The 12,925-nt window shown below is 37.2% G+C and overlaps 1 protein-coding gene across 5 annotated transcripts in view; it reads left to right on the top strand.

Annotated features, from left to right (window-relative positions):
- The window catches only part of ATP2B1 (ATPase plasma membrane Ca2+ transporting 1), a 135,005-nt gene extending 128,829 nt beyond the window's left edge, over positions 1-6,176 (top strand). For 4 of the 5 annotated variants that reach the window (XM_077772278.1, XM_077772277.1, XM_077772280.1 and 1 more), the window contains one exon: positions 2,940-6,176. In XM_077772278.1, coding sequence (XP_077628404.1) covers positions 2,940-3,251 — 312 coding nt within the window. In that variant the 3' untranslated portion in view covers positions 3,252-6,176. The remainder of the gene's footprint in view (positions 1-2,939) is intronic. The other variant, XM_077772279.1, reaches the window with a different exon arrangement.
- The last annotated feature ends 6,749 nt before the right edge of the window (positions 6,177-12,925 follow it).

The raw sequence follows: 12,925 nt of genomic DNA on the forward strand, positions 1-12,925 counted from the left end.
ATTTACTACTACTTAGTATTTTATGATGTCTGCTTTATCTGTCTATACATTAGTATAGTATATACAATAGCATATATCTGTCTGTGTATTAATATCTTTTGTCAACCATTTGAAAATAAGTGGCAGATATACTGACATTTCATCTCGTAATACTTTACCATGTACCTCCTAAAAATAAGTTTGCTATGTAATCATACTGTATTATCACATCCAAGAAATTTAACATTGATGCCATTCTGTCATGTACAATCCCTATTCGGATTTTTGCAGTTGTCTCTGTAATGTCCTATATTATAGCAGTTTTGATCAATTTACTCCTTTTTTTTAATGACCTTGACCTTTTGGAAGAAACCAGGCCAATTGTCTTATCCTGCATTCTGGATTTGTCTGTTTCCTCATGATTAACTTCATGTTAAACTTTCTAGACAAATATATTTTGTGAGTGGTATATATTCATTTTTATTCAACAAATTTTTGAATAACTGACTTTTCATTTGGAGGGCATCATATGACCCTAGATGTGCTATCTTTACCATATTTCTGAAGAGCTGTGTTCCAGACTTTACGTTAAATGTCAGATCCACTGAGAGCCCCTCCTGAATCAGAATCTGCATTTTAACAAGACCTGCAGGTGCTTTGCATGCACATTAAAGTTTGAAAAGCCCTGACATGACATTGATACTTGTGAGCTAACACTATTCTAAATTTGTTCATGTATTAATTAACTAATCTCCCATAACAACTCTGTAAGGTAGGTGCCATTATTATTTCCCATTTTATAGTTGAGAAAATAGGTTTGTCTAGGGTTCCTCAGCTAGGAGGTGGCACAGCTGGAATCCATACCCAGACCTTTCACCTCTGTATTTTTCACTTGACCATGCTGTCCTCTTTCTCTTTATAAAGAGCTGAATGAACAAGAGGTAAAGCAGCCTCCAGCAGACAGGGCTTGGTAGATGAGGGAAGACAGCCTGGAGGAGAGATGAGCCTTTAATCAGGCTAAGCATATGTAGTTACACATGACAGAATTCCCTTTTCAAGGCTGAATACTTTTCCTTGTATGTATATGCCACATTTTCTTTATCTGTTCATCTTTCAGTGGGAATTTAGATTGCTTCTATATCTTGCCTATTGTAAATGCTGCAATACAGGAGTGCAGGTATCTCTGTAAGATCCTGATTTTAATCCTGTAGATAAATTCCTGGAAGTGGGAGTCTAAAATAGGCAGACTCCTAGAAATGGAGAGTAGAATGGCAGTTAGGGCTAAGGAGAAATATGGAACTGTTCAAGGGATACAAAGGTTCACTTATATAAGACCAGTAAGTTTTAGAGATGTAATGAATATAGCATGGTGACCTTAGGTAACAGTACTGTACTTCTCTACCTGAAATGTGCTAAGAGGGTAGAATCTTAACCCCCTCCCCCACACACACAAACACAAATGATAACAATGTGTAGGGATGGATTATGTTAATTAGCTTGACCTTCCATCATGATTATTTCAAAGTGTATATATGTATATCAGATCATCAATTTGTACATATTAGATATATACAATTTAAAAAGTGGGCATAAATCTGTTACCTTTTTTTTTAATGTTTATATTTGAGAGAGAGAGAGAGAGAAAGTGGTGGAGGGGCAAAGAGAGAGGGAGACACAGAATCTGAAGGAGGCTCCAGGCTCTGAGCTGTCAGCACAGAGCGCAGCAACGCAGGGCTTGAACTCACCAGCTCTGAGATCATGACCTGAGCTGAAGTTGGGCACTTAACCGACTGAGCCACCCAGGCACCCCTGTTCCCTATTTTAAAAATACTTCAAATGTTTGAAGAAATTCATTAATTTTTTCACTATCATTGTACGAATGATTTTGATGAATGTTGGTATTAGTGATTTCTCTTAACAATTGAGTAAGTGATGTCTTCATTACTAAACAGGATTCATTAGAATCGGTACAAAAGTAAACACTGTTTGGATTGATGTTTAGTAGATGCTCAACTGTTTGGATTTTGTCCCTTTATTTTTGTTTTGAAAGTTTGTATGACGTGGGTTAATGAGACCTAATGTCAGTGTGTGCAACACTGTTTTAAGTTAATTACCCCTTAACCTCTTTTCATGTCTGCAGCAGACTTCTAAGAAGGGGGGTAAATTGTTGGGCTGTTTGTTTAGGGACAAAACTACCAAAAAGTTTTGTATCTTTTTGCAAAGTTGTTTATAGAAGAATGCCAGAGGGTTTTGGTTTTGTTTTAAATCTCTTCTTTCCAGTGAACTATAGTATATAAAGTGATTTATGCTTTTATCTATTATAGAGAAAAATGCTAATGCTTTATAGACAAATGGCATATACTCAAATATTTATAGCTGTTTAATGGCATTTTATAGATATTTATTTGGGTTTTGTCTTTATTTTTATTTTTTAATTGATGGAATAGTGGGGTAGATGTGAGTTCATTGTGGCATTCAGCTTATATTTGCTTGGCTTTTTCATAGTCGGTGATCCCCTAACTCCTAGCATGATAAATAGTAACCCTCTGTGCTTGACTTTGTTTAACTTACTTGAATTGTTTTCAAAAATTACATTTTTTTTATTTTAAAAATCAGCTAAAGCTTGTGTATGATTAAGTTTTTGTTTGTTTGTTTTTGTTTTCTTAGGGAAAAAAAGTCCTATAAAATGGCTATTAAATTTTTAGCCAGTGACCATGAGATTTTCTCAGTGTTACTTTGAATTCTATAACTCTTAATTCTTAGCGTATGTGGTTTTGTTGTTCTGTAGTGTCCTACTAAAATATTCATTTTTTTTACAGTGTATTGCAAGTCCCACTGCATTACATGCAAATATGATTCACTCATACCTAGCTGTTTGTGGATTCAAACTCATAAATGAACCATTTTTAAATTAAGCAGATAGCATCCTGACATCGTTCTATGTTTTCTGATATTTACAGATTCGAGTGGTGAATGCATTTCGTAGTTCTTTATATGAAGGGTTAGAAAAACCGGAATCAAGAAGTTCGATTCACAACTTTATGACACATCCTGAGTTTAGGATAGAAGATTCAGAGCCTCATATCCCCCTTATTGATGACACTGATGCTGAAGATGATGCTCCTACAAAACGTAACTCCAGTCCTCCGCCCTCTCCCAACAAAAATAACAATGCTGTTGACAGCGGGATTCACCTTACAATAGAAATGAACAAGTCTGCTACCTCTTCATCCCCAGGAAGCCCACTACATAGTTTGGAAACATCACTCTGATTGTAAGCTGAATGTTAACACACTAGCTGCATTGTAAGGAAACAAATTGAAACTGGGTCTTTTCACATATTGTGATGGACAAGATCGTATTCTTGTCTTTGGACTTCAACAGAAGACACACTTGTACGAATGTAGATTTATTTTTTTAAAAAAAAAAAAGCAAAGCTTTCTGCCAGACTGAGGGTGCTTTTTGGGGGGTGGGAGAAACGAACTGACAGATAAACAGTAAACTCAGCATATGCTGACCTGTGGATCATCAGTAGTTCCTAAGAATGGTCCTGAACAGTATATTAGCAGAGCGTTAGTTTATCTCAGTCCTTGATTGGAGAGGGGGAGGGTACAGCGAGCAAAACCCTGGATCATTGAATTGATAACTTTAATTTCTGCTGTTGGCTGTTAATAATTTGGATTATTTATGTTTATAAATGATACAGATCTGTTTACAAGGTTTGTAGATACTTTTTTTGTTCCTGTTCATAGATGGGAAGCTTCCTTATAACTGATGCAGAGAAAAATTAGTCCTTCAAATACTGCTGTATTTTCAGGAAAACAAAAAGGGGTGTTTCTATTGAAACTGTACTAAATTTTTGCCTACAATTTACCTTGTTAAATATTGTAGATAAATTGCTAATACTAATAGCCAAATAGATAACACTAATGCTTTGTTTAAAAAAAAACCAAAAAAACAAAACAAAACAAAACAAAAAAACATGAGCAGTGGTGTTTAATGAAGTTATGGCATCTGTCCTAATTAGTTTCTTAAATACATTTACTACTTAATGGTTTTGAAACAACTGTTTAATTTTTAAAATTTTTGAAAACTTGCTAATAACCTTTGTTCAGAATTTAGTAGATTGTTTAATGTGGGACATCAACTACATAATGAAAGATGCTTGAAATGCTTTTGTTATTTCAGGCAAATCAAATTAAATCAAACTATCAAACTACAAGAGAACCTTAGTCCTTTTTGTTTTTGTCTAAACATGTTAGTTCAGTGATGTCTTGGTGAACTGTGAGTGAACTGTATTGATTTTTCTAATAAATCCTTAGAAACCTTCATAGAGCATGAGGGCTGTTGGCATTTTGAAAAAGGTTAACAGGTAGAAGCATACATGTTTTTCCTTTTGTTTTTGAAACTTGTTTGTAAACATAAATATGCCCTTTTATTAAATAAATACACAGCAATGTTTTTTTTAAAAAGAAATTTTAGCTTCTTTACTTATTTCTGCAGATATGGTGCATCAGTCTGTTCTCTGTAGCCACAATTGGAATGAATTTCAAGATGGTAACAGCCCCATGAAATACCGCTTTAATTCCCCAGTGGTAATCTAATAGAATCACCATTTGGCATATTCTTCATAGAATTTAGTTTGTCTAAGATAGTCTCACAGTCTAAGGAAATAATAATTATCGTCATTATCTTTGATACATTTATTTTGATTTGTAAGTGGCCAAATAACAAATTAGGTAAAATGAGATTATATGAAAAGGTGGAAAAGGTCCTAAAACATACATACTTAGATACAACAATTAACCAGATGCTGGAATGCCCACCTCTAAGCCAATTGGGTTCTTTAAGTCGTTGTTTCTTTTCTTTTGTCTACCTTCTCCCCTTTTTTGCCTGTCTTTACCTTTTAGGAACTGGCGTTGTGTTAGGGCCCAGATTTCACCAGGTATACAATCCTCAGGCTGACATAAAGTTTTCGAGGACTATGACATCTGAGCATGCTGACCTAGCAAAGAAACATTTAGTTTGATGGTGCTTGATATTTTTGGTGGGTGGAGGAAAATCTTTTTCTCTTCATCGGTCCTTTGCAGTAATCCTCTGCAAGTCTTAGAAACACATTGGCTCTGTCAGCATTTGTAACTGTACATTTATTCATCAGGTATTTATAGTGAATCATACTGTAAAAAGAGGTAGCATGATATGCTGGAAAGCATACGAGGCTAGGAGTCACAACCTGGTTTCTGCTCTTGGATTTGCCAATAACGTGCTGCATGACCTTGGGAAAATCCTTTACCCTAAATGAGGGTGGTGGACTCGACTGTCTCGAAGAACCCTTTCAACTCTAAAAATTGACCCTAGCAACTGGAGAGCCTACAAGGCATAGGGAATAGAGAAAAGGGAAATGTTTTCAGTTTTCTTTTTTTATTTTGGTTATGCTTAAATATGAATGTAATTACCAAAAGATTTAGACGTGCATGTGCTTTGGAGGGTTTGTATTGAGCTCTTACAGTATTCATTTTTCAACTCAAGGCAATGGCTTTTTACACCAAATTTAATCCATAAATGGATCTTATGACATCCATGAAGTAGTAGCAAGACATGCTTAGTGTGTATTTCTCTCTTTGACACACTGTAATTTCTACCAAAAATTTCCAGAGCATTATGTAAGTAGAAAAAAATGCAAGCAAGCTGTTCAAGATCTTGGATCCCATTATATAGTATGTATAGCTGAAATCAGCATCTGTAATTCAATCACTTTTTCTCTTTTATCCTCTAACCAAAAAATTGTTTAATTTTGCATCCCAAATGTTTTTAATCTTTGTATATTTTTTAAAACTCCTTTTCTCCTCATCATTGCCTTTTTTGTGGTTGTAAATAGACTTACTTGCACTTTGAAGATGAGTTACTCCTTGTCATCTTACAAATATGTGATATGGTAATTTTCATAACAGATGTCAGTTTTGAACCAAGAAATGATGATTTGTTTATAAGAAAAAAAACTGGCTTCATTTCTGTGAAATTGCTCTTTGAAAATTTCTTTTTACACGTGTAAGCCAACTGAGATACCGTGATGGTGTTGATTTCTTTCAATGATGCTTACCATCTATTTTAGCCACTGAGCCTTTTATTATTTGTCTATTTGTAAAGTTTATTTGTCTTAACTCATTTAATAAATATACTGTTTATCTGTTTCTGAATGGGGACTGAACTTTTTGAATATTGAAATTGATCAGAACATCATATTTTGGAATTACTTTTTTCTACTTGAAATTTTAAAAATCTGGTTGATGAAAGTTCTGTAATGTACTTGAAATGTGGTTGTGTTACAGCGGAATCGGTATTCTAATACACATGAACTTGCCCCTAGACCGAAAGTGGGCGTATCTTCCTTACTCTTATTCCCGCGGTCTTCAATCCTTGGAGCAACATTAGATCATTTCTACAATCTATGAGCATGTAATGTTTTGGTTTTAGAAAAAATTAGTTTTTCACAATAACTGTTAGGGCTCCCTTTTTTTCATTAAGTGATCCAAACTTGTCAATAGCAATTATCTGAACTCTGGTAACAAAATTAATTAAATTGCCCTTAGTTGGGTTTTATAATAAATTATTAACATAAATTAACAACTGTGTTGAAATACTGAACTTTAAGTGATTTTTTTCCATTAGTAACAATTATCAGTGAATTATCGAGTGTATGTAAGTACCCCATTTATGACATGATCTGAGATATTTTCCGTTTTGTCAGGCTAGATTTTATGTATGTGTTCTGTATTAGGATTAAGTTTTGAATTAAGTTCCCTTTGTAAAATTAAATAAGAAAGGGGAGTTTCTGTAAGTCTTTGCTTGTTGACATTTTTGCTTCCCCATGTGTCTATAGGGAACTGTCCTGGAGCTGTGGTGTCCTCACCTCAGCCACCCTCCAGGCCACCCTTCCGACGCGGTGCCCAAATCCCATCTCAGCCTTTAAGTTTCTAAATTATGATGTCGCGCTCATTTGTAGGGAAAAAAAAAAAAAGATACTTTTACTTAGCATAATTAATACCATCTAACTAAAAAATAATCTTTCATTTAGAATAAGCACTATAATAATACCATAAAGAGCATTTCGTGCAGGAAGGAAGTTGTGACTGTATTCCTGTACTTCTCACGCCTAGATTTCAAAAAGGGAATTGTCTTTATCCTTATAATGTAATTTCCTTTTCAACAGACTGATAATTTTATCCCTGAAACTAATTTGGAGTTTACTTTTATGCTTTTTGGTTTAACTGCTTCTTTAACATTTTCTTTCTTTTAGGAAAACACTGCAGCCTACAGAAGTTCTACTGAATGTAGGCATGTCTAATCTGTGTTCTCTGAATTCAAAGTATCGTTACTGAACTACATAATATGAACAGTTCCAAAGTAGGCAGTTTATGTGCCCAAGTGCTCTATATAGCACCCGTCGTTGGCACAGCTTTCTTCACCAGCACCACATCCTAGGGAAACTAGTTCCAGAATCCTTAATAACCCAAGTCCGGGTATGGGTTCAGTGCAAGAAGACCCTGACTCTTTAAATTAAGACTCTTAATTTAAGTGAGGGTTACAAGGACCACAAAATTTCCAAATTACTTTTCAGATCATTAAGTGTAAGCACTGATACCTTCCTTAGGTATTAAAAGGAATATCATCACATAAATTAATATTTTCAGAGTACTTGATACATGCCAAGCACTTTGTTTAGATTATGTAAATAGCCCTGTGTACGACAGCTGCTATTTTACATACGGGGAAGCGGGCTGAAGGAGTTTGAGGTCACATGTCACACTGGGGATTCACACTTAACACAGACCTTCTTAAGAGCCCAGGCTGGTAGGTCTTTTCTGCAGTACTAGCATGTTGCTAACCTGAGTCAGGGCCCAGTGCCTAAAATTCTGGGCTTACCTGTAACAACCTCCAGTGTTGTACTTTTCTGATATCAGATGCTTTGGAGGTCATCTTAATCTTCAAGAACGTACTGGAGGATCACTCGAGACCGAGGCGGAGGGTCCCTGACTAAGATGCATAACCCATGACTTCCTTACTCAAACCTCCCATAACTGAAGAGTCAAAATTAAACTCAGTAGAATGGTGTTTTTACTAGCATAAGTTCCATAAATAACCTATTAACAGGTCACTGCTTTATTTCCCAAAATAACTTGGAATGAAAGTAAATTTACCACATGGATGACGTACTCTGCATTTTTCTTGAAATTTGTGAAACAATCTACCTACTTTTGCATTTTTTGAAAAATTATTTTGTCCTATTTAAATGTGCAATTTTTTAAACAAAAATTGCAGCCATGATTTCACCACTGTTTTAATACCATTTTATGTTAATGTTGTGTATGGTTCATGAAGAGTCAACTGGCCTCCCTTATAGTCTAAAAATCATGCTTACCGATTTGTATAGTCTTTAAGGTAACATTAATCTTAGTGAATCAAGGTAAACTATATTGAAGCAATTTTTTTTCTGTAAGGCTCCTTTTGAGATCATAAATATGTAGTGTACCTCATACCTTCACAAATAGCTTGAAAATGAGTGTGATATCTGAGGTTAACAATTCAAATTAGGGTGTTTCTCATGTATCTGGTATTCTAATTTATAACCCTGCTTTCATTTAGCTTCAGACTCTGAGGAGGGTACCTGTGTAGTATGTAAAATTATTACTCTCTCACTTTCTGGTGTAGACCTGGGCTTCATAGTAGGTCTCGTGTGAGGTGTGATGGGGGCGAGGGGAAACTTAACAAGTGAAACCACACCAAGTTTCCTGAGTCTGGGACTCCTGCGAACACTGCTGTCTGTCTGTGCCCCCAAAATTATCTAACTGCCAACTGCTTTCATGCTTTTTATCTCTCATCTCCTGCTTACTGTTCATTCATTCAGCAAATACTTGGTACCTGGCCTGGGGAATTCATACTGTTCTAAACTCTAAAACCAAGCAAGGTCCTTCTTCTCAAGAGAGTTTATGGTATAGTAAGAGACCTCTCACCTGGTAGGGGACAGTGCTGTGTTCTAGAGAACGGTCAGAGATGTCTTCGATAAGGTGACGTTTCCTCAGAGACTTGAAGGAAGTGAAGGAGCCTTTTGGATGGTTGTGTGGAAGAGCCTCCCAGAGAGAGATTCTAGTAAATAATGAAGGCAAGTTTGAGGGGACACAAGGAGGCCATTGTAGCTTGAGAGTAGTGAGCCAGTTGGGAGAGTGGTAGGAGACCAGCTTGGAGACATGACTTGGCCTAACCTAGTTCTAAACCTTGGCAGGAACTCTGGCTCTATTTTATGCTGAGAGTTGGGAAGCCAGTGGAGGATTTTGAGCAGAGCAGCAATAATCTGATCTCTGAAAGGATCATTGGCTGCTCTGGTGATACAGTGATTGGAAGTTCGGAAATTAGTGAGGAAGCTAAACTTTTTTTAGGCTCTTCATACCAATTTAGCATTTTCTGCCTTTTTGTAGCCCCCGTCTAAAGAGCCTGTAGACCCCTTTACCATTCCTAACTTCTTACTTGTCCTACTTTTTGAGATGGCACAAGGCTGGCATTATTTTTACAGTCCTCCCTGGAGGAGCTGCATATTTGCCTCATTCGCTCTAGGCTCTCTGCAGCTTCCCGCATGGATTGCAGTAGCCTCTGTTTCTGCTCTGTGTTATTCAGCAGCATTGTCACAAATAGAAGATGGCCATTTCTCAGCTGTTTGGTCTCTAGGATTATATTAGGCACTCTAAATTTTCCTTGCTTTTAAAAGCTCTTTACACCTACCAACTTATCCTGTGTACTAACAGGGATGATTGCTAGTCTTTTGGTTTCCTCCGGCATATTCCAGTCTTTTTTAGCCTACTAACCTTCACTGATTCCACCCTAACCAAGTCACTCGAGTGGGCTACCTCACTCTGCTCTCTCATTGACCTAGATGGCTTTGCCTCCTTGACATTTCGCTATCTTGGTACCTAAATCTGAGCCACCTTTATCTGTCCTCAGCTTCAGAGTGTGCTCACAAACTTGCTGATGACCAAAAACTTCACGTTCGTTTCCTGGTTTTCCTCACTGATGTTCAAACCAACCTTTAACTAGTCTTTCATTCTTTTTAGGGCTATTCCTCCTCCATTGCATTTATTCCAAACCTTTGCATTTTTCTCAAAACCAGGATTTAGAGGATGGCCTCTCTGACTCTAGAACATGCCTTTTCCATTCTACCTCTCATGGTCAATCATTCCTGTGGTGTTTTTGTTTGTTTGTTTCATATATTTTAGCAGCCTCTCCTTGTGTTTTTGTTACTGGTTTAGGGTCCCAACAAACAAGAGTTTGTATCTATACTAAACTATTGTTTTAGTCAGCCCTTCTTACCTTGACTAATAATTTTATCATCTAGATTCTTCTCAACCCTTCTCAGCTTACTGTTGCCCAAGACAGTGATTTCCATTCCTTCTACCTACCCCTTTATGGAAACTACTATTTCACAAGACTGAATGACATGTCTGCCAATTAACCTTTGCCTTACTTTGCACTTTACACTACCTATAATACAGAATTACAATACCTATAATACAGAATTATTAATGTATGTTTAATCCAGTCATTCAACCAATTAGAGATCACTAAATTTTCTTCACTCAGGGTACCTGGCTGGTTCGGTCAATAGAGCACTGACTCTGATTCCAGGGTGGTGAGCTCAAGCCTCACGTTGGGCATGGAGCCTACCTGGGGGAAGAAAAATGTTCTTTACTCACAAATGGCCATCAGATCCAGTAATAGACGATGTCTTGAAATGCTGTCTAGTACCTTTCCTATTTTGCTCCAAATAGTTCTTCCTTGGTTTCAGGTGCTCTGTTTTGCAATGTTTACTCATTTTGAGAGAGAAAGAGTGAGTGCACTAGGGACAGAGAGAGAATCCCAAGCAGACTCCATGCTGAGAGCACAGAGTCCTGTGTGAGGCTTGAACTCATGAACCATCAGATCATGATCTGAGCTGAAATTAGGAGTCGGATGCTTAGCCGTCTGAGCCACCCATGGGCCTCTGAGGTGCTCTTTTGATAGTCTTTATTTTCAGTCTTACTACCATAGTCTGTTCAGTCTTTATCGGTTTCTCAACGGTTCTCTCTCCCATCACCAATCTATCCATCACATTATCGAAACCTTTCTAAATCACCGCTTAGCCCACGTCACCCCTCCTGTCCTCAAAAAATAGATGATTGAATAAGCTTTTGAATGTCTCTTTGCTCCTTTACAAGTCTTTGGCCTCATAGGTCACCTGCCCCTCTCTCCTCTGCTATGAGCATGTCCTCTGTGTTCTTCCCTCTCCTGTAAATTTGTCCTTAAAACTCTCGCCCTGTTCCTAGCCCCTCTTGCACTTCCTCCCTGTTCGTAGTGTAGGCACCACGCAACCTCCCTCAACACCATTGACATGCAACAGAGAAATGGTAAAGAGTGCTGTCTTCAGAGGAAAATCCCCTCTCCAGGACGGTGCTGAGGCTCAAGCAGTGGGTCTCCAGGCAGAGGCAGTAGTTATGTCCAAAGAGCATTTGCTTGTGAGTCAGCAGACCTGGGTTCTGTTCCCGGCTCTGTCTTGTACCAGTTTTTAATACTTTGAAACTTTATTTTCCTCAACAGGATTGTATTACAGTTCCCGCCTAGCTTTGGATATTCAGGTGAACTTGGAAACATGAAAGCATTTTCACAATTATAAGGTCAATACAAGTTGGCACTATTCACTCAATAGCAACAGAAACAATTCTGTGAAAACCTGTTCCTGCCTCTCCTGATACATTGGTTTAAATAGAAGATTTCCAATTTGAAAGGATCTTTAGGCCCCAACTGGTTCATAAACACCCAAGGCTTTATGAAGATTACCCTGAAGATTCATCTCATTAGATATAAGTGTTTGCATCTGTTTCCTTTATCCCTGTGTTTTTTAGTCAAACATTTTCCCTTTTAAAAAGAAGCAGCTTGCTTGCCTCTTGCACATCTAGGAGGTAGAACCCAGATGAGTGTACTAGTGACCTACCTAAGGTTTCTTTAACTTCGTTATCATTTGACGGAACACCACTAGATGTTCCAATAGTGTGGGACCATCCCTTTTTTTGTTCCTGGTCATATCTGTATCCCCACCCTGGAGCATGGGATAAATGCATATTTCCCCCACTTTGTTGCTGCACATTGAAGTCACCTGAGGAGTTTTAAAACACCCTGGTGGTACCTGACTCCCAGCCCCAGGTAGTATGGATGAAGATGTTGCCTGGCCATGAGGATTTTTTTAAACTTCCCATAGGATTCTAGTATGCAGCCAAAGTCTGGGGAGTACTGGTTAAGCCAAAGGAAACATTGAGAACTACAATGCTGAAATGCAAGTAGTTAATCAAAAACATGATAATTTTGTATAAATTTGCCCAATAGGATAATGTTCAGAATCAGAGTCGACTTGCTTAGTCAAAATTCTTTCAAAAAATCAGGTTGTTTCTAGTACTTTAAAAATCAATGTTAAGAAGAGAGTGTGTATAAATTATATTCAACTTAGGGTTTTTTTTTTAATTTAAAAACTAACCTGGAATGTATTTTTTTGAAATGTGCTCACTAATAAGCTAAAATGTCTTTATCACATGATTTGAAAAACAAACTCTAGCCAATTCTAAAATAAACTAGTTGGTTTTATAAAAGCAAAATGAAAGGATTTCAAATATATTGCTCACTTGGTTTTGAAATTTCTAGTCTATATTTATAGATACAGTCTCAAAATCAAGCAATATGCCATTTTAAAAATGTATTTCTAGGAGCGCCTCGGTGGCCCAGTCTGTTACATGTCTGACTCTTGATTTTGACTCAGTTCATGATCGGAGAGTTAGAGTCCCACATCAGGCTGTCAGCACAGAGCCTTCTTGGGATTCTCTCTCTTCCTGTCTCTCTGCTCCTCCTATCCTCTTTCTCTCTCTCTCTCTCT

Source organism: Crocuta crocuta, unplaced genomic scaffold, assembly GCF_008692635.1.
Source record: "Crocuta crocuta isolate KB4526 unplaced genomic scaffold, BGI_CrCroc_1.0 scaffold216, whole genome shotgun sequence".
Lineage (NCBI taxonomy): Eukaryota > Metazoa > Chordata > Mammalia > Carnivora > Hyaenidae > Crocuta > Crocuta crocuta.